The sequence below is a fragment of the Rhinatrema bivittatum genome, chromosome 6, assembly GCF_901001135.1.
Source record: "Rhinatrema bivittatum chromosome 6, aRhiBiv1.1, whole genome shotgun sequence".
NCBI lineage: Eukaryota > Metazoa > Chordata > Amphibia > Gymnophiona > Rhinatrematidae > Rhinatrema > Rhinatrema bivittatum.
Genome location: NC_042620.1, coordinates 276,478,290 through 276,496,369, shown reverse-complemented (window position 1 = coordinate 276,496,369; position 18,080 = coordinate 276,478,290). Strand labels below are relative to the sequence as shown.

Below are 18,080 nucleotides of genomic sequence, written 5' to 3'. Positions count from 1 at the left end.
TAGTTTACCCAGACCCCACAAGCACTTCATATGTATCTAAAAATAGTTTTATTCAGACTTACCCCTGATAAATAGCAGAAATACATTTGTACGGCGCCACATCACGGTAACTTTCAAACCAGCGCGTGGGCGCACATTTACGCACATGCATCGGCCCACGCCCAAGGATACCGACATTTTATAACATATTATGCGCACAAGTTATAAAATAGCCTGGCTACGCACACACATGCATCAAATTTTAAGTGGGTGCGCATATCCGTGCATGCGCGCAGATCCCGTTTCTACCGCGTAAGCTGGGGGATTTTAAAAGCGGTGCGCACCATCACCATTGCCAGTTAAACCAATTTGTCCTCATTTGCCCAGTTAAGGGATAGGTCCTCCAAAACCCCCTAGGTTAATAGCCTTCACCCCCCCATCCCCCCAGTTAGCTCTGACCTTTAAAACCCCAGCAGATCTGCCTAGTTTTCCTTATTTTATAACTTACACCTCCTCCATAGCAGATGTAAACTTACGCGGCAGGGGATCTGGGCGCACGCCCAGGCGCGTAGGTATTTGCATACACGTCTCTGGCTCACGCCCCCCCCCCCCCCGCCCCTTTTTGAAAACATTAGAGATGTGCGCGTTGTGGCAGATACGCGTGCACTTGGGCGGCTTTTAAAATCTGCTTGGCGTGAGCGAACCGACTTCTTCGCGCACCTCCTGAGTAACGCATGAACCGGGCTTTTAAAAAAATTCGCCTTTTGATGCGCAAAAGCTCTTGGACCCATCCCAGAATTCCCATGCCTGCCCCACTTCTGCCTCTTTTCTTACTCGATGCGAAATATTCGCACGTCGGTACCTGGGGATGCGCAGATGTGGCAGGTTTATGAAATCGGGCGGACCTGCGCTAGACGCGTGCACACCTGTGCTTTTTCGCCGCACGCATCTCTCTTAAAATTCACCTTAAAGTGGCAACCGCTGAACGTAGCTGGATATTTAACGGCTGCCACTTAGTCCGATAAGTCCTACTCATCCGCCTCTTGAATATCGGGCTCTTCATGTTTGCCATGTTAAACATGAGCTTGGACTGGCAGCATCCATCAACCCTTCTCCTACTGGGAGATTACTGGTAAGGAGGAGTGAGACTCCTGAAAGAAAATTGAAAAAAAGATTTAGAAAAGATATTAAAACAAGTAATTTTACAGTGGAAGGGAAAGACCATGCCTCGCCACATCTCTAGAGAAAATGAACTGATAATTGGAGCAAAGTGCTGGCCACTGGATTCAAAACTTAGAGCTTCCAGTTCCAAGAAGCTGCTTCCAGGTAGCATGTGACAGATCTCACCATTTCTGACTGTGAATTCACCCAAAATGTTGACTTTGAAAATAAATTAAAAGGTGATCTGTCATTCTCTGTAGCAGGGCCCACATTAGGGATTTCAGTGCCTGAATATTTAAAGTTGATGCAGGAGCCAAAGGCCTTCAAAAAACCCTTAAAGACGCAGCTCTCAACATGCTTTTGGGATAGTGAATAATGAAGGAACAAAGCTTTAATGGAGAGTCGTACAGAAAGCAGGTGATAGTTCTTACATAATATGATTCTGTGCCATATATGTAATCTGTTCTTGTCTTGCTCATAATCTCTGTTTATTATGTATGTGTCAAACTTGTGAACCGCCACGATTGCGAGAGGACACATCAGTGTGACTCTGGAAGTTGGAGCGAAGGGAGATTAACCGCATCTCATTTGCAGGGTGAACGACTGTGTACTGAGGGTGAACGAGGTGGATGTTTCTGAAGTCGTGCACAGTAAGGCAGTGGAGGCACTGAAGGAGGCTGGGCCCGTGGTGCGACTCCTGGTGCGACGGAGGCAATCTCCCCCAGAGACCATAGTGGAGGTTAATCTTATGAAAGGGCCAAAAGGTGAGCCTCATACCATGAAAACATCTCAGTACCTGCCTGGCACATTGACACCCCCCCCCCCCCCCCCCGTCTTGGCAAAGGGCACAGGTCGTCTATAGCACCAGGGGTGGGCATGAGGGCAGATGCAGTATCTGAGGACACAGGGGATCTAGAACACAGGACTGTACAACATCAGAGGGCACAGAGTAACTATGGATCAGGACTTCTATAACACAAGGGAAGGTGAAGTATCAGAGGGCACAGTACATTCTTCAGCCCAGATCTGGGTGGCAGCCCGACCGTGAGCCAGGCCTGGTGCTTCTGCTCTCGCTAGGAGGTACACTGAAATCTTAGACTTCCAGTGTAGCTATCTAAAAGCCATATGCTGGAAGGATGCTTCCTAGTGACAGCAGAAGTGCTGCTGCTGCGATCGGGGGGCTGAAGAAAATACTGATTGAAGGTGGGAAAGCTGGGAAAGTTAGGGGTGGGATGAGAGGGTGGAGGGGGCACTGGAGTCTTCCTCTGTTACATATTTGTTTGATGGGTCCCAGGAACAGGGAGGAGACCTGCACCAGCCCTGGCCCTTTTATTTCTCTATTTCTGAGATGGAAGGGATTGGGGGGGGGGGGAGGCTGCAGGCTCGACCCAGCAGGGCTGAGCATTTGGAGCTCAGGTGAGAGTGGGGAGATGGGCTAGCATAGTGCTAGTAGGCCCATGATCTTTTTATTTAAGCCCCGCAACTCAGCACTTAACAGACTATATTTTTTTGAATATAGCCAGTTTAGGATAAACTTATCTAGCTAACTGTAGCCATGTAATGTTATATCTAACCAATAATATTCAAAATATATCTGGTTAGGTTTAAACTTATCTGGCTACAACATTGTGCAGTCATATAATGCTGTCTTTTGTTTTATAGTGGGTTATTTTCATGATTTTATTGTATTTTGTGTATTATGTATTTTGTTGATGATCGCGAACTATTCTGGTCAGCTTTTGCTGAGTGTACGGTATATAAAAGCTGGGAAACAAATAAATAAATAAGTTAGCTGGATAACTTTAATCAGGGATATTTCATGGGATGTTTATCCCACTGAATATTCCATATATTTGTGATAAGTTAACTGTAGCTGTGTAGGTTATCCATTTTCTGTGGTTTTGAATTTTAGCTTCATTGTGTTTTTAGTTTCATTGAGTTTTTGGGTACTTGCCAGGTTCTTGTGGCCTGGTTTGGCCACTTTTGGAAACAGGGTGCTGGGCTTGATGGACCCTTGGTCTGACCCAGCAATTTCTTATGTTCTTATGTTCCTATTTTATTTTATTTTCGGGGCCTGAGAAAATAGGAAGGTAGTTGATGCTTCTATTTAAATAGGGTTGGGGTTTTTTTTTTCAGAATTGCCTGGCTAAACATAATCCTTACATGAATCTTCATCCAGACAGTAGTGTTTTCTGAATTGACCAAATAGAAGCCCTGCATATATCTTTGATCAAGGCGGATTGAACATTCTCCATAGTAGCTGCAGATGCTCACATAGTTGCTAAGAATCTGCTTGTTGTAAAACATCACTACTTGATTGTCTGTATCTGAATGGATGATTGTATTTGTGATGACCCTTTGGGATCATCACGAGAAGGTCCTAATCTTGAACCCTGTGAGCTAGGATAGGAAAGATGGTGGAGGGAGGGGGTGGTCCTTTTCTGACCAGCTCCTCCACTGAGGTTGCTGGAATGGCCATCCCCTGCTGCTTAAAACAGCAGACTGCAGCAGTTCTTGGTGAGGCATTTTGGTTAAGAGAGAGTAGGAGTGTTTTCCTTGAGTTGTTCCCCCTGCTTGGGTACTGGGTTCCCCAGCATGGGCCAGTACTCTAGTGGGAAGAGGATCATTGCCTGCCTGGGTGCTGGTTCTGTGTTTTGATTAAGATTTTTGGATGTTTTTTGCCTTTTTGGGTTTTCTCCCGTGAGAGCTTTGGTATCCCTGGCTGGAGGAATACGGGATCTCTGCCAGTTAAGATAGATCAGGAGGTAGGGAAGATTCCTCATGATGACCTGCTGCAGGAGGATTCCAGATTTTTCAACCTTTGTGTGAAGATTTTTTTCTGGGTTCCCAGGAGGAGGTTTTTGGCCTCTCTTCCTGCCTGAAGAGGGAATCTCTGTAGAGAGCTGCTGTGTTCCCTGCTACTGGACTTTTCCTAAGAAAACCTTATTGAGACAAACTGAAGAAGAGAACTGTGAGTAAAACTTAAATTTCTAGTCTGAGGATACCCAATGGAGTCTTCACCTTAGTAAAGAGACACTTAGGGATGCTGTGCAGAGACTGAATTCTTTGGCCAATCAGTATTTTTGGAAGAGGTTTTCCATTCCTTCTAAGGATACCCTGCCTGATTGGGAACCTTGCTTGTCTAAACCATAGAGGGTGAGAGTTCCCTGTCTAATACTGAGAAATGCTGTACAGTGGATGCCATCTGACCCAACATTCTCAGAAAAGATCTGGCTGTGATCCAGCAATGACAACAAAAAATTTGAACCTGGGCTATTAACTTGTCCATCCTGTGTTCCAGTAGAAATGCTTTGCCTTCTTGAGTATTTAGGTTTGCTCCTATAAATTCTGTTGTATCAGAGTCAGTTGAGACTTTTCAAAGTTTATGACAAGTCCTAGGTACTGTAAAATCTGAATTGCAAATGCAGTATTTCTTCTGGAATCATTGTAGAATTTGTTTGACATTAGCCAGTCATTCAGATATGGAAAAATCATAACATTGTTCTTTCTTAAGTGCACAGCTACTACTGCCAAACATTTTGTAAATACTCTTGGAGCTGCTGCCAGACTGAAAGGAAGAATTTTGTACTCATAATGGTGTTCTTTCAGTGAGAATGTTAGGTACTTTTTGTGTAATTGACATATTGGAATGTGGGTGTAAACATCTTTGAGATCTAGAATAGCAAGCTACTCTCCCATTTGTAAATGTGGTAGAATGGTGCCCGGAGAATTCATTTTGGATTTTTCCTTCTTGAGAAATGCATTTAGATTTTTGAAATCTAGCATAGGCCACAGTTCTTCAGACTTCTTTGGAATGAGGAATAGAACCCCATTCCTTTCTGTGCTGGGAGAACAGGTTCTATTGCATGAGCTGTCAACAGGGATTTTATTTCATTCTTTAACATCTGCAACTGTTCTTGAGATTGTCTTTGAATGCATGGGGCAGCTGCAAGTGGTAGGGACTGAACATTTAAGTGGCAACCCTGTTTGACTATTATGAGAACCCATTTGTCTGTCGTAATTAGTAACCATTGGTCACCCCACTGGAAATCTGTGAGATGAGAGAATGTGATGTATCTGACAGTAAACCAAAATTCATGCCAGGTTTTTGAGGAAATGGTTGAGTTGTGCAATGTGTTTCGTCCCTAGGTTGAGATCTTGATTGTCATTGCAATTTTTTAGGTTGACTTTGCTGTTGAAGAGGTAATGTATGCTGTCTCTAAAATTAATATGTTATATCCTCTTTTTGAGTAATAATAATATGGTTTCTAAAAGGATTGTTGATATCTCTTCTGATATGTTAGATAACTAGTAGATGTTAGACTGAAGAGCAGTGGACTGCTCTTTGATAATATTTACTGCTTCTTTTACCTTTTAATTGAAAAGGTTGTGTCCCAGACATGGTGCATCAGGTTAATTTTTCATGAACAATCCTCTCTTAGTCCAGAGGCTCTAAACTAAGCTAACCTCCTATAGCAACTGCTGATGATCTGGAAGCTGTGTCAGATGATATACTGACCTGGTTACAGTTTTGATCATTCTTCTACCTCCGTTACAAGAGGCGCAGTTTTTTCCTGGACTTGTGACTCACTTTGTAAGGCGCCCTCTTTAATATTCTATAAAGTGTTGTATGTATAATGATCCATTTGCATCTGGTGAGCTGTGATTCTGGACTGCAAGGTTGCTGATTGTTAGACAATTTTGAAAGGAAAATGTTTCAGTCTTGCATCCTTCCCCAGAGAAGTGCTAGAGTAATTTTTTTACTTTCTCGCTCTTTTCATGGCAGCTAGTATAACCTAGGAATCGTGCAGTAGCTGCACCTTGTTGAAACCTGGCACAGCTGTACCCTATATTTAAATCTATATTTTTTGCCATGGGTGATATAGATATAGGCGTTTTCCATATTCTTAATCATAGATCTTATAATGCTTTATCAATTGGTATCATGACATTTTTATCTGTTTAGGAGGCTGAATAAATTTTAACACTCCCTGGAATTCCTCCTGTTGGCAGAATTCTTCTTCTGATTTGAAAGGTATAGTTTCTGCCATCTTTTGTGGAAAGGCTGGCTATGTTAGATTGGCTATTAGCATAGTACTTCTTGCTGGTCCTGGGGATGAATTCAATGGTAGCTGAGCGATGAGTGAAAAGAACCCTAAGAATATGTTGCATTAGAATATAAAGATTCCTCTGAATCTGGAAGAAGAATAGGAGATTCTCTGTGTGGAGATATACTCTGTGAACTGCTTGTCTTGGTTGAGCACACTCCCAATTTTACTTGAGATTTGGATTGAAGCCATTCTGCTAGCTTCTCTAAAATAGACTCAGAGGCTGGTGCTCCTACAGATGTAGTGTAAGGGGGGCCAGGAAATTGAAACACCAGCCATAGTGATGGTGGATGGAAGCACTTTATGTTTGCTATGCTGCTTGTGGAGAACTGGAAGCAGCTAACACTTTTAGTTCCCCAGGAATGATGGGCTGGGTCATGCCCAGCCAGATACTCATTGGTCAAAGGTAGACCCACCCTGGTTACTCAGCTATTAGCCAGTAAGGACTTTCCTACTGGTACAACGTCTTTCAAGCTTGAAGTTGGGGTCTAAACAGAGCTGCGCTGGACTATTTTTAAATCTTGTTACATAAAAACAAAAACTATGCCATACTGGGTCAGACCAAGGGTCCACAAGCTCAGTATCCTGTGTCCAACAGTTGCCAACCAAGTCACAAGTACCTGGCAGGTACCCAAACATGAAATGAATAAAACCCAAGCTACTAATTCTTATTGATTAATAGCAGTTTAAGGACTTCTGCTCTAGGAACTTATCCAAACCTTTTTTAAACCCAGTTACACTAACTGCCAAAACTACATCCTCTGGATCTCTCTCTCCTTTGTGACCAGGAAAAGGAAACCATATCTTTGATTCACATTAATTATTCTCCTGCATTTGTAAGCCAGGAATGCACAGTGTGAACAGCATAGCCACTGAGTATTGCGTTTTTACTGAAACCCTGACATGTAGATGGAATATTAGTCACATATGTACAAATGAGTGGCATTCTGCATTTGGTGGCAATGGTAGGAGTGATACCATGTTAGCTGACACGTCAGACTCGACACCAAAATAGGGGAAGGCTGCTTCATTGATTTTCTGTATTGAGGGGGAATGATCAGCGTTGACAATCTTCCTGCACTGTGGTGATTCTGTACCATGTACATGATGGCACTGTTGAGAATGGTTGGTGCCATGGAACTCCGGTGCCACAACTTTCAGTGCCGATGATGATGACATTTGCTGCACCATTGGTATATCTGCACCAGAGTCTGACAGCACCAAGCTTCAGCATAGCCTTTGCTCGGCATGATACATTTCTGAACTTAGCTCCCAACTTCTTGGCGGTGTCATGTCTGTGAGAGACCTCATCCTTTCCTTTCTTGGGCTCAGACCTATGAGGTTCTGGCCCTTTATGGGTTCTTTTCTTACACTCCGCAGATGACAATAGTCAAATTGAAGCCTTATCTTCCTGAAGCTGCGAGTTCTCTGAGACACGCGTCTGCATGGATTGCAAGAGAATGTGAAATGTTTTGTACATTTGACATCTAAAACAAATGTTATGTAGATCTTGTGTTGCCATCTTGTGATGGCATTTTGCTCAGCATCTGGGGACTTCCCTACTTCTGATAATTTTTCTGCCATGACTATAACTGGCTAAGTTCCTTTTTTTTTTTTGTCACCAACCAAAGAGAGCTAAACAAAAAAAAAGATGAGGATAAAATAAGAAATAGAGTAAAACCCACCTCAAAAATCATAGTGACACGAAGCAGTCAAAAAAAGTCTGAGGGACTTGCGTGGCGACACCAGCATGGAATTCTCATGCTTGCTCAGAAAGTTTTTTTATTCTGAGCTTGAGAGAGAACATTTTGACTTGGCACCATAGGATGATGCCACTCACTTGTGTGGCTGTCGCTGACGTTGTTGCTGCTTGTCCATGGAGAAAGCGAATGTGGGTATGCAGCAGTGGAGGAGGTATCTGAAGGTTATGGGGAAGGGAGAGAACTGCAGGGTGTGGGTATGCAGGTATATGGGTTTATAGAGGGAGGGAGGGGAGAAATAATTATGCTTATGCAGTGGGGAAGTTTATGGAGAGGAGGATATGTAGGGTGTGGTTATATAGGTGGGTAGATGGCAGCTCTGAGCTGCCAGGTTTTATCCTCACTTTCCAGGCCTTGTTTTGCAGGACTTGGCTTCAGCATCGCTGGTGGAATCGGTAACCAACACATCCCAGGAGAGAACAGCATTTATATCACAAAGATCATTGAGGGTGGAGCAGCCCAGAAGGACGGGAGGCTAGTGGTTGGAGACCGGCTCCTCGCTGTGAGTGCACTACATCTACCTCGCCACATGGAGACAAAAAGGAGAGAAAGGGAAAGGAGCCACACCACAGAGAGAGAGAGAGAGAGAAGGAGAAGAGATAGAGCAAGGAAAGGAGGGTTAGAGAGAGAAGGGAGATGAGAGACAGATAGAGGGCGCATTTGTACAAGGCACCATTGTTACAGCAAGAATGGTCACCCCGTACCTTTCCATAACTTATCCTTGGTCACTGGCAGCTGGAGTCACAGGACTGGCAGGGTTCCCCAGATCCCACCAACCAAAGAAATTAGGCAGGAACCTGCAGCTGGAGGCAGGGGGTAAGACAGGAAGGAGAAAGAGGTGGGAGAAATATGATCAGAGGAAGGGGTGAGAGAAAGGGAGGGACCAGAAGGACTAATGGGGTCTTGGAAGAGAACAATGGCAGATAAAAGCCCTTTGTGGGGAAAATTATGGGGCAGGATGGGGGAAAGAGGAGAAGGGCCTGAGGAGGACCCAAGAGAGAAACAGCACTGACCTGTACAGAGCCAGGAAAGAGGACCAGTAGTGGACTTTAAGAAGAGGAAAAAATACAGGAGAGTTTGGAGACAGCAAGATGAAGAGAGGGAAAGAAAAGATGGGAGGAGGTGAAAAAATAAGAGGAGAAGATGAAGAAGATAAGAGGTATTCATTAATTATTTTAACAATTTTATCTTTCAGGTTTGCGGTACCTTTTGCTCCTTAATTGCTGCTTAATATTAAGTTTATTTGTCCGATTTTATTTTGTATGTTTTTTGTACTCCACTGAGATTTGTGGATAAGTGAAACAGAAGTTTGTATAAATTCATAGATTTCTCACTGAGGAACAGGCCTCATGGATTCCTCACAGGGGCACAGTTAGCTGGATCACACTCATGGACTCTCCCACCTGGAGACCACTATCCTGCCCTCTGCCCTCCACCTCCTGTGCCACCACTCTCTCCCTTCATTCCTTTCTTCCTCCTTCCTGTTGTGCCTTAAAAAGTTGGTGGCAGTCATAAAGAATGAGATCTGTGAACTTGCGAGCATTCACAGATCCCTCATTGATCTTGTCCCCTCTGGTGGTAATCTGGCAGTCACTGAACGTGGGACCTGTGAGACAGCATGCACTGACAGATCCCTCAATTGTCCTCTCTGGTGGTAACGTGTCAGTCACAGAGTGTGGGACCAATGAGCAAGTGCACACTCACAGGTCCTTCAGGGATCCTACCCCCTCTGTTGGTAACATGGTAGTCATGAAGAGTGACCACCAGCATGTATTTGCAGGTCCATCAATGGTTCTGTCCCCTGTGATGGAAACATGGTAGTTACAGAGGGTGGAGCCTGTAAGCCAGCATGCACTCACAGGTCCTTCAAGGTCCCCATCCCTTCTGGTGGTAACATGGCAGTCACAGAATGTGAGACCTGTGAGCCAGCTGGCACTCACAGAAACTTCAAGGGCCCCACCCTTTCTGGTGGTAAGATGACAGTCATAGAGTATAGAACCTGTGAGCCAGCATGCACTCATAGGTCTATCAATAGAGTGGTAACGTGGCAGTCACAGAGCATGGGACCTGTGAGTCATCTTGCACTCACAAACCCTTCACAGAATCCTGTGCAAAAGGTAATTCCACTGTGGAGCCTGAGGTAAGGCCTTCCACACTGTGACTTTTGTCACTAGCCACCAATACCAATGGAAGGGAAGAGAAAGTAAGCATTGAGAGAGGGTAGAAAAGCAAATCATACCAGCCCTAGTGGGGTGAGGAGAGACAGGCTAGAGAGAGGAATGAGAAACAGGGATTAGAGAGATGAAGGAGTGAAAGTGGGGAGAGGATGTACATGGGCTAGAGAGTGAAGACATATGAGTTGGAGAGAGGAAAAGGAGAAATATGGAGTTAGACAAGAGGAGAAAAATGTGGAGAAAGAGCAGTGAACAATAAAGCAGAGAGATACAGATAGATGAGGACAAAGTTGGGGGTGGTGTCATAGTGGTAATAGAGAAAAGAGGGGACAGCTTCTGTCACAGACATAGAGGGAAGGAGGAAAATCAAAGCATGGGGTACAAAGCTGAGTGGTACCTGATGCGGTATAAGATGTATTATATGAATATCACAAGAGGCAGGTGGCACCTTATAGACTAGCCAATTTATTGAGGCATGAGCGTTCGAGGACAGAGTCTACTTCATCAGATGCATCTTACAAAGTGGACTCTGTCCTTGAAAGAGCATGCCTCAATAACTTGGTTAGTCTATAAGGTACCACCCACATCTTGTTATTTTCGCTACACCAGACCAACACAGCTATCCCTCTGAAGATTATATGAAGATATGTATCATATTCTAAATACATCCAGATACTTATCTAGTACACATTATACACAGCTTGACACGATGCAGCATCTGGTGTACACTGTACTTGGTATATAATGTACACTGTACATATCCCAAGACCAGATACTGCATCTGATGTACATGTTATGAATTCTGAGAGCAGAGTATGTATCTAGAGGTTCATATTCAGCTGCTTACTATACCTGCTATCTTAGGGGGTCATTTTCAAAGGCTTATGTGCGATAGCATGCTGGGGGCGGAGTTGGGGAGGCGAGGGGGTGGACTTGCGATTTTTTCGCTGGCGGCGATAAGGTTAGTAACCTTATCGTCGCCAGTAGCACGCCCAATAGCGCCACCTTTCACGGTGGCGCTATTGGGTGCAAAAGCCAGCAGCGAAAACACCACGGTGGTGCGAAGGCTGCCGGCTTTCGCAGGCCTGCCCCCCCGTTTTCGCTGGATTCACCATTCTGCAATAGAATGGTGAATCCAGGCCTAAGTTAGCCGGTTATGTTTAGCTGGCTAACTTTAGGACAGCCCTATGGCCCAACCAGAATTAGCTGCAGAAGGTTAGCTTAAGCTGCTAACTCCTCTCCTCCCCAGAACACCTCCTGCCTGCCTCTGGAACGCCCCATCTTATTTGGCTAAATTCTAGCCTGGGAACTAGAATTTAGCCAGATTAGGGCTGAATATAGCCGGGTAAACCATTTAGATGCATAACTATTATGTTATCAGTCTAAATGGCTTTTGAATATAGAACTTCTGCATGCATCCCAAGACTAGAAGCAGCATCGGTGTACACTGTGTGCGTGCTGAGACAAGAGACAGAATTGGTATACACGATATGCATCCCGAGACCAGGAACAGTATCAAGTGTTCACTATACTCATACTTGGACCAGTGCCAGCATCTGATTTACACTGTATACTATTCCTTCTCTCCCCCTTTCCTCAGGTAAATAACACTAACCTTCAGGATGTGCGTCATGAGGAAGCTGTAGCCGCCTTAAAGAACACCTCAGACATGGTGTACCTGAAGGTGGCAAAACCTGGCACTGTTCATCTCAATGAAATGTATGCCCCACCCGACTATGCCAGCAGTAAGTATACCCTTATTATATGCCTCACCAGATTATGCCCTTTCTGACTCTACCAGCGGTACATATATCCTTAATATCTAGCCCTCTCAACTATACCAGTGCCCATCCCACTATACCAGCAGTACATGCACCCTTAAAATGCTGTTTTACGTGTGGAAATGGCTTGATTATTGCCCTTGCCATGTATGCCCTTCCTGATTATACCAGCGATACATACCCCAGGAGGGCAATATTCAGAGCCATTTCCATGGGTTAAACAATGCTTTACCAGTAGAAAAGGGGTTGTTGAAAATTGCCCAGCCTATGTGCAGGTACTAACATGCATGTAGTGCCAATGCATGCAAACGTTTCTCTGCAGTGAAAGCAGAGAGGCTTGCAAGCATGAGCATATTTTAACATTTCCAATGTATATGTCGACCTTTGCCTGGAAAAAGGATTCATACAAAAAAGGAGGTGCAAAGTTGTGCAGGTGGAAATGTTTTCCAAGTGCATGGGTAAAAGGTGCCTGCAGATTTTGCTCTTCTAGGGCAAGTTGGAAATTTCCCTCTGAATGTACCAGCAGTACGGATCCCTGCAGGCAGCAATTTCCCAACTTCCCGTGTTACCTGCAGACTGTGCACATGTGCCTGCACTTTCCATTTGAAAATTGGCATGCGGAAAAAAAAGTGCCAGCAAAGATTATTCTCTGCTTTTCTGTGCGTGGATTTAAAAATCGTACAAGGGGTTAAAAAAATACTGAAGTGTGCAGTGAAAGTGGCTCTACTTCTTGGATCTCTGGTTTGAAGTTTGTAGGGATGTACACAAGGGACAGATTCATCCAATTCAGTATTCGTATTCGTTGGGATCCAAATAGGTTGCATTCATTCAATGGCGGCCCCGATCCGTTGATAAGTTTTATTCGTTTTCCGACTCCCATTAAAGTCAATGGGGGAAGTATTTGCAGCCTATTTTTGGCTGCAGAATTGGGGTATTCTTATCAATTTTGATGAAACTTCTGGGGAGCAATCATCAGAACAAAGAGCTCCAAGGAACTTAGACTGTGGCAAAGTGGCACCAAAGTGGCATGAATAACCTAAGGTACTTTAAAGGGGTACCAGGAGTGGCAAGAGTGCTTTAATAGAGGTTCAAAGCAGCAGCGAGAGTGTCAAAAACACACCACAGCTTCAAAAAAGAGCACCGATAACATATACATGAACCCTCGAAGGCAGCACGACAGGCAAAGCGGCAAGACAAGTGGCATCAACATCCTACAGCACAATGAAGGGGGAACATAGCAAGCAGAAAGACTAGCATCCACACACTGAGCAACCATGACAGTGGCAAGAACACCACAAGGAGTTGAGTGAGTCATCTGGTGTATGGCAGCAAGGCAGAGTAGCAGAGGGTAGATACAGGCTGGCTACACCCGGGGAGAGTTCCCTTTCCTTTGCGCAGGAAAGGGCTCCCTAGAATGGGTTCGCCCCTAGAGTGGGGTGTTTCCGTTGGCGTCTAGTGAGCTCTCGCTGGGCTTTTAAAATCTGGTGGAGTTAGCAGATGTACAAATGAGAATTTTCAAGGCTAAGGCGGAGGAGATTTCCATGTAAACAGCGGTTCAACATGGGTCAGAGGGTAGATACAGGCTGGCTACACCCGGGGAGAGTTCCCTTTCCTTTGAGCAGGAAAGGGCTTGCTTGGAATGGGTTGGCCCCTAGAGTGGAGCACAAGCCTTCAAAGCGTGGGGACATGGAGCATGGTCTCACTGTGAAGATGGTCGCACTGTGTTTGCCACAGTCTAAGTACCTTGGAGCTCTTTTCTCATTCTGAACATGGGTCAACAGGTGCTAAGAGATTGGATGCAACATCCGGGGAGAGTTCCCTTTCCTTTGAGCAGGAAAGGGCTCCCTGGAATGGGTTGGCCCCTAGAGTGTATAATGGTACAAATTGTTAGGATTTAAGCATTTGCAAACAGATTAAGACTTCATGAACAAGACAGAGGAAGTTCTCTTCTCTGCCCTGAAACTAAACATAGAAACATAGAAATGACGGCAGAAGAAGACCAAACGGCCCATCCAGTCTGCCCAGCAAGCTTCACATTTTTTTCTCATACTTATCTGTTTCTCTTAGCTCTTTGGTTCTATTTCCCTTCCACCCCCACCATTAATGTAGAGAGCAGTGATGGAGCTGCAACCAAGTGAAATATCAAGCTTGATTAGTTATGGGTAGTAGGGGAAGTAACCGCCGCAATAAGCAAGCTACACCCATGCTTATTTGTTTTACCCAGACTGTGTTATTCAGCCCTTATTGGTTGTTTTTCTTCTCCCCTGCCGTTGAAGCAGGGAACTATGCTGGATATGCGTGTAGTATCAGTTTTTCTTCTCCCCTGCCGTTGAAGCAGTTGTTTGTTTTATTTAAGGATCCATGCTGTGAAGGATTAGTAGTTTGAATTGCCAGAGACTGAGGTTTCCCTTTGCAACCAAGGTTCAGCCTTTAGGACCAAAAGAAGTGCTGACATCATCTCCCGCTCAAATCTACAATATCAACCTATGTTGACTTTGCACCCTACAGTGCCTGTGTAAACTATGGGAACACAGAGGATGAACTGGAGTGCCATTATCACCAGTTTTCGATAGTACTAGAAGAAACATTAATGTTGACACCTAGAAAAGATTTAGGGAACAAGGCCCATATTATGAAGGTTATGAAAACTATTGAGCATATGAAATATGCAAGCTCCAAACATCTTAAGTCAGCTTTTTATGTTCATACATTCCAAATGTGGACAGATAGGCACAGTGTTTGAGGTCAAGCCCTCATAGGGAATAAGGCCTGGACGAACAGGCAGGCAGAGCATTCGAGGACAGAGGTCAAGCCCACGTAGGGACATAAGGCCTGGACAGACAGGCACAGCATTCAAGAATAGAGGTCAAGCCCAGGTAGGGACATAAGGCCTGGACGAACAGGTACAGCATATGAGGATAGAGGTCAAGCCCACGTAGGGACATAAGGCCTGGACGGACAGGCACAGCATTCGAGGACAGTGGTTAAGCCCACATAGACATAAGGCCTGGATGGACAGGCACAGCATTCGAGGATAGAGGTCAGGCCCTTGTAGGGACATAAGGCCTGGATGAACAGGCAGGCATAGCATTTGAGGACAGAGGTCAAGCCCACGTAGGGACATAAGCCCTGGACGGACAGGCACAGCATTCGAGGACAGAACTCAAGCCCACGTAGGGACATAAGGCCTGGACGAACAGGCACAGCATTCGAGGATAGAGGTCAAGCCCACGTAGGGACATAAGGCCTGGACAGACAGGCACAGCATTCGAAGATAGAGGTCAAGCCCACATAGGGACATAAGGCCTGGACAGACAGGCATAGCATTCGAGGACAGAGGTCAAGCCCATGTAGGGACACAAGGCCTGGATGGACAGGCAGGCACAGCATTCAAGGACAGAGGTCAAGCTCACATAGCGACATAAGGCCTGGATGGACAGGCACAGTATTCAAGGACAGAGGTCAAGCCCACGTAGGGATATAAGGCCTGGACAGACAGGCACAGCATTCAAGGATAGAGGTCAGGCTCTCGTAGGGGCGTAAATCCTGGACGGACAGGCACAGCATTCAAGGATTTCCTTTGTGCAGGTATGTTGTGGTTTGATCTGTCACTTCTTCTTGAACTTTTTCACTGCCAGAATAAAATGGCATCTTTTTCATTTCTGAAAGATAATTCAACAGAGGATGCTTTTAGAGCAATAGAGACTGACATTTGTGAAGCAAGAACTGAGCTGGAGATTATTTGTGAATACCCAGAAGCTATTAACTGTACTTATGCACTTCAGCACTGAAATTAGAAATACCAGAACAAAATTCAGACAGGCACAGTGTTTGAGGTCAGGCCCTTGTAGGGACGTATGGCCTGGACAGTGGATGGACAGGCACAGCGTTTTATTCATCTTGCCATTCACAGGGAAAATTTGGAAAACCAAGCAAAGGCAGGTTTATTTTCAAAAACACTAGCATTTCCATCAACTCTGGTGCCAGCCTTGAGCGGTGAGGGCTCATGATATCCCCTGTCAATGAAAATACACATTCACTGGGCACACTGGTTGGTGGACAGGACAGATATCACTGAGCACTTTGGCTAGGTGTGGCCAGACAGTGGACTTGTGTGCCCAATATGCCAGCGGATCTGTCTGCATGTCCTCTGTGGGCTCTGAGAGATATCATGTCACTGACAGCTGTGCTGGTGTCTCCTTTGCTTGGGTGGACTGTCACTCATGCCAGCTGCTTTCTCTCTAGCCCGTAGCACAAAAGATGAATCTTTATGGGCAACATGCCTTTGGTGTACTGAAGTGGAGGAGAAGGAGGTACTAGCTGTTGCTGACAGAGTGCTGCTCATGCTTGGGCTACCACTACTCTCTGAAGTGCCCACTGTTTCCTCCTCTGCTTTATGCCTAATCTGTCTCTGCCTATGGCGCTCCTGTTCACGGACATTTACTAACCGCAGGTCCTTCACCAATAAGTGACAATCATACTGTAGGGCGAGATTCCCTTTCACACGGGGATCACAGACTGTGGCGAGCATGTATGTGTGCTCTTCTGTTAAAGGCCTTAATCTCTCTTGCACCTGCTGCTGCAAAACGTCCAGACAATGCTGCACCTCAGCTGTCATTCCCTGTTTAAAGGCCTCCAAATTTTCATCCAGGAAATTAACAATAGGGATGATGTCAGCCAAGGTGGCACTTCTGGAACTCAGCTCCTCCGTGGCATCCTTGAAGGGCTTCAGGATCTTTACCAGCTGACTCATGACTAATCAATCATGATGCCCTAGGGAATTCTGCACACCTATGTCCATTGAACCAGAAAGTTCATGAAGGGGTGTCTGCAGCTCCACTAACCTCTGCAGCATCATATAGGTGGAATTCCACCGGTGGCAATGTCTTGAATGAGACGCTTGTGAGGCATCTTCAAATCAGTCTGCTTTTGTTGGAGAACCTGCCCCGCCTTCACACTTCTGTGGAAGTGTGCTGCTATGTTCCTGCACTTGTGTATTAAGTCCTTCAGGTATCCATTCTCTTGGTGCTTGGACTCCACCCCAGAGCTGACTTCACTACCAGGTGCAGAGTGTGTGCAAAACATTGGATGTTCTTAAAGCGCCCCTCGGTTATTGCCTTAACCATGTTTGCACCATTATCTGTGACAAAGAACCCTGCCTGAGTATTCCTGTCTCGCTGGTGTAGTTGCCAGCCCTCCAGCATCTGTCTGATGCATGCTAGAATATTGGCTGCGGTATGGGCCTGGTCCGTCAGGTGGGTGTGCAGTAAAGCCCACCTCCACCCTGATACTTGTTCACTAATAGAGCTGCTGCCTGCCCCTGCCTCAGCCAGGTCTCACCAGTGTGCTGTCAGGGAGAGGTAAGAGTGTGCAGCATTCATGGCGGTCCAGATATCGCAGGTGAAATGCACACTCCCCATGTGCCTTAGCTAGCAGCGCTTGGATGTGACTGTGACACTGCTTGTACAGGCTGGGGAGGACCTTTCTGCTAAATGTGGTTCTGGAGGGGACTTTGTAATTTGGAACTACGACGACATGCTTGAAACCCACATTCTTCACTATCTGCAAGGGCTGGTCATCAAGGGCAATCATTTCCCCAATGCTCCTGGTTACAACTTTTAAGGCTGCCTGCCTCCTACCCCGGGATAGCGTTACCGCACTCCACCCCATTTCCTCCATGGTGGGTTGTCGCGTCTGCTACATGTCAGGGGGTTGCTGGCCTGCCACCTGACTGCTAGAAGGGGCTGAGGGTGTGGTGTGACTCTGCTCCTTTTCAACCACTTTATGCTGCTTGGAAGGGGTCCCCTGACTGGTACTGCCACTATCCCCAGATGGCAGTACTGTTGTTGGGTGTTGCCTCTTCATATGATGCATCATGCCAAAATTAGATAGATTTCTCATTTGCTTGCCTCTGCTAATAGCCCTGCCACAGTAATTACACCAAACAAAACACGGGTCCTCCGTCACTTTAAAGTTGCTCCAGATCACAGATGTCTTTTGTGATCCTCCCTTCTGTATAGCCTTGGGGGTGGATGCTGACACTGGAGCTGAAGTAGTGGATGCACCCTCAGAAGCAATGCGAGGGGCATCAGTCACACTCTGTGCCTGTGCTGACTG

General features: G+C 45.6%; 1 protein-coding gene across 2 annotated transcripts in view; it reads left to right on the top strand.

Annotated features, from left to right (window-relative positions):
* Positions 1–18,080, top strand: part of DLG3 (discs large MAGUK scaffold protein 3) — a 507,232-nt gene that overhangs the window by 76,386 nt on the left and 412,766 nt on the right. For both annotated transcript variants that reach the window (XM_029607251.1, XM_029607249.1), the window contains exons 4-6: positions 1,735–1,904; positions 8,374–8,510; positions 11,783–11,927. In XM_029607251.1, the coding sequence (XP_029463111.1) occupies positions 1,735–1,904; positions 8,374–8,510; positions 11,783–11,927 (452 nt within the window). The remainder of the gene's footprint in view (positions 1–1,734; positions 1,905–8,373; positions 8,511–11,782; positions 11,928–18,080) is intronic.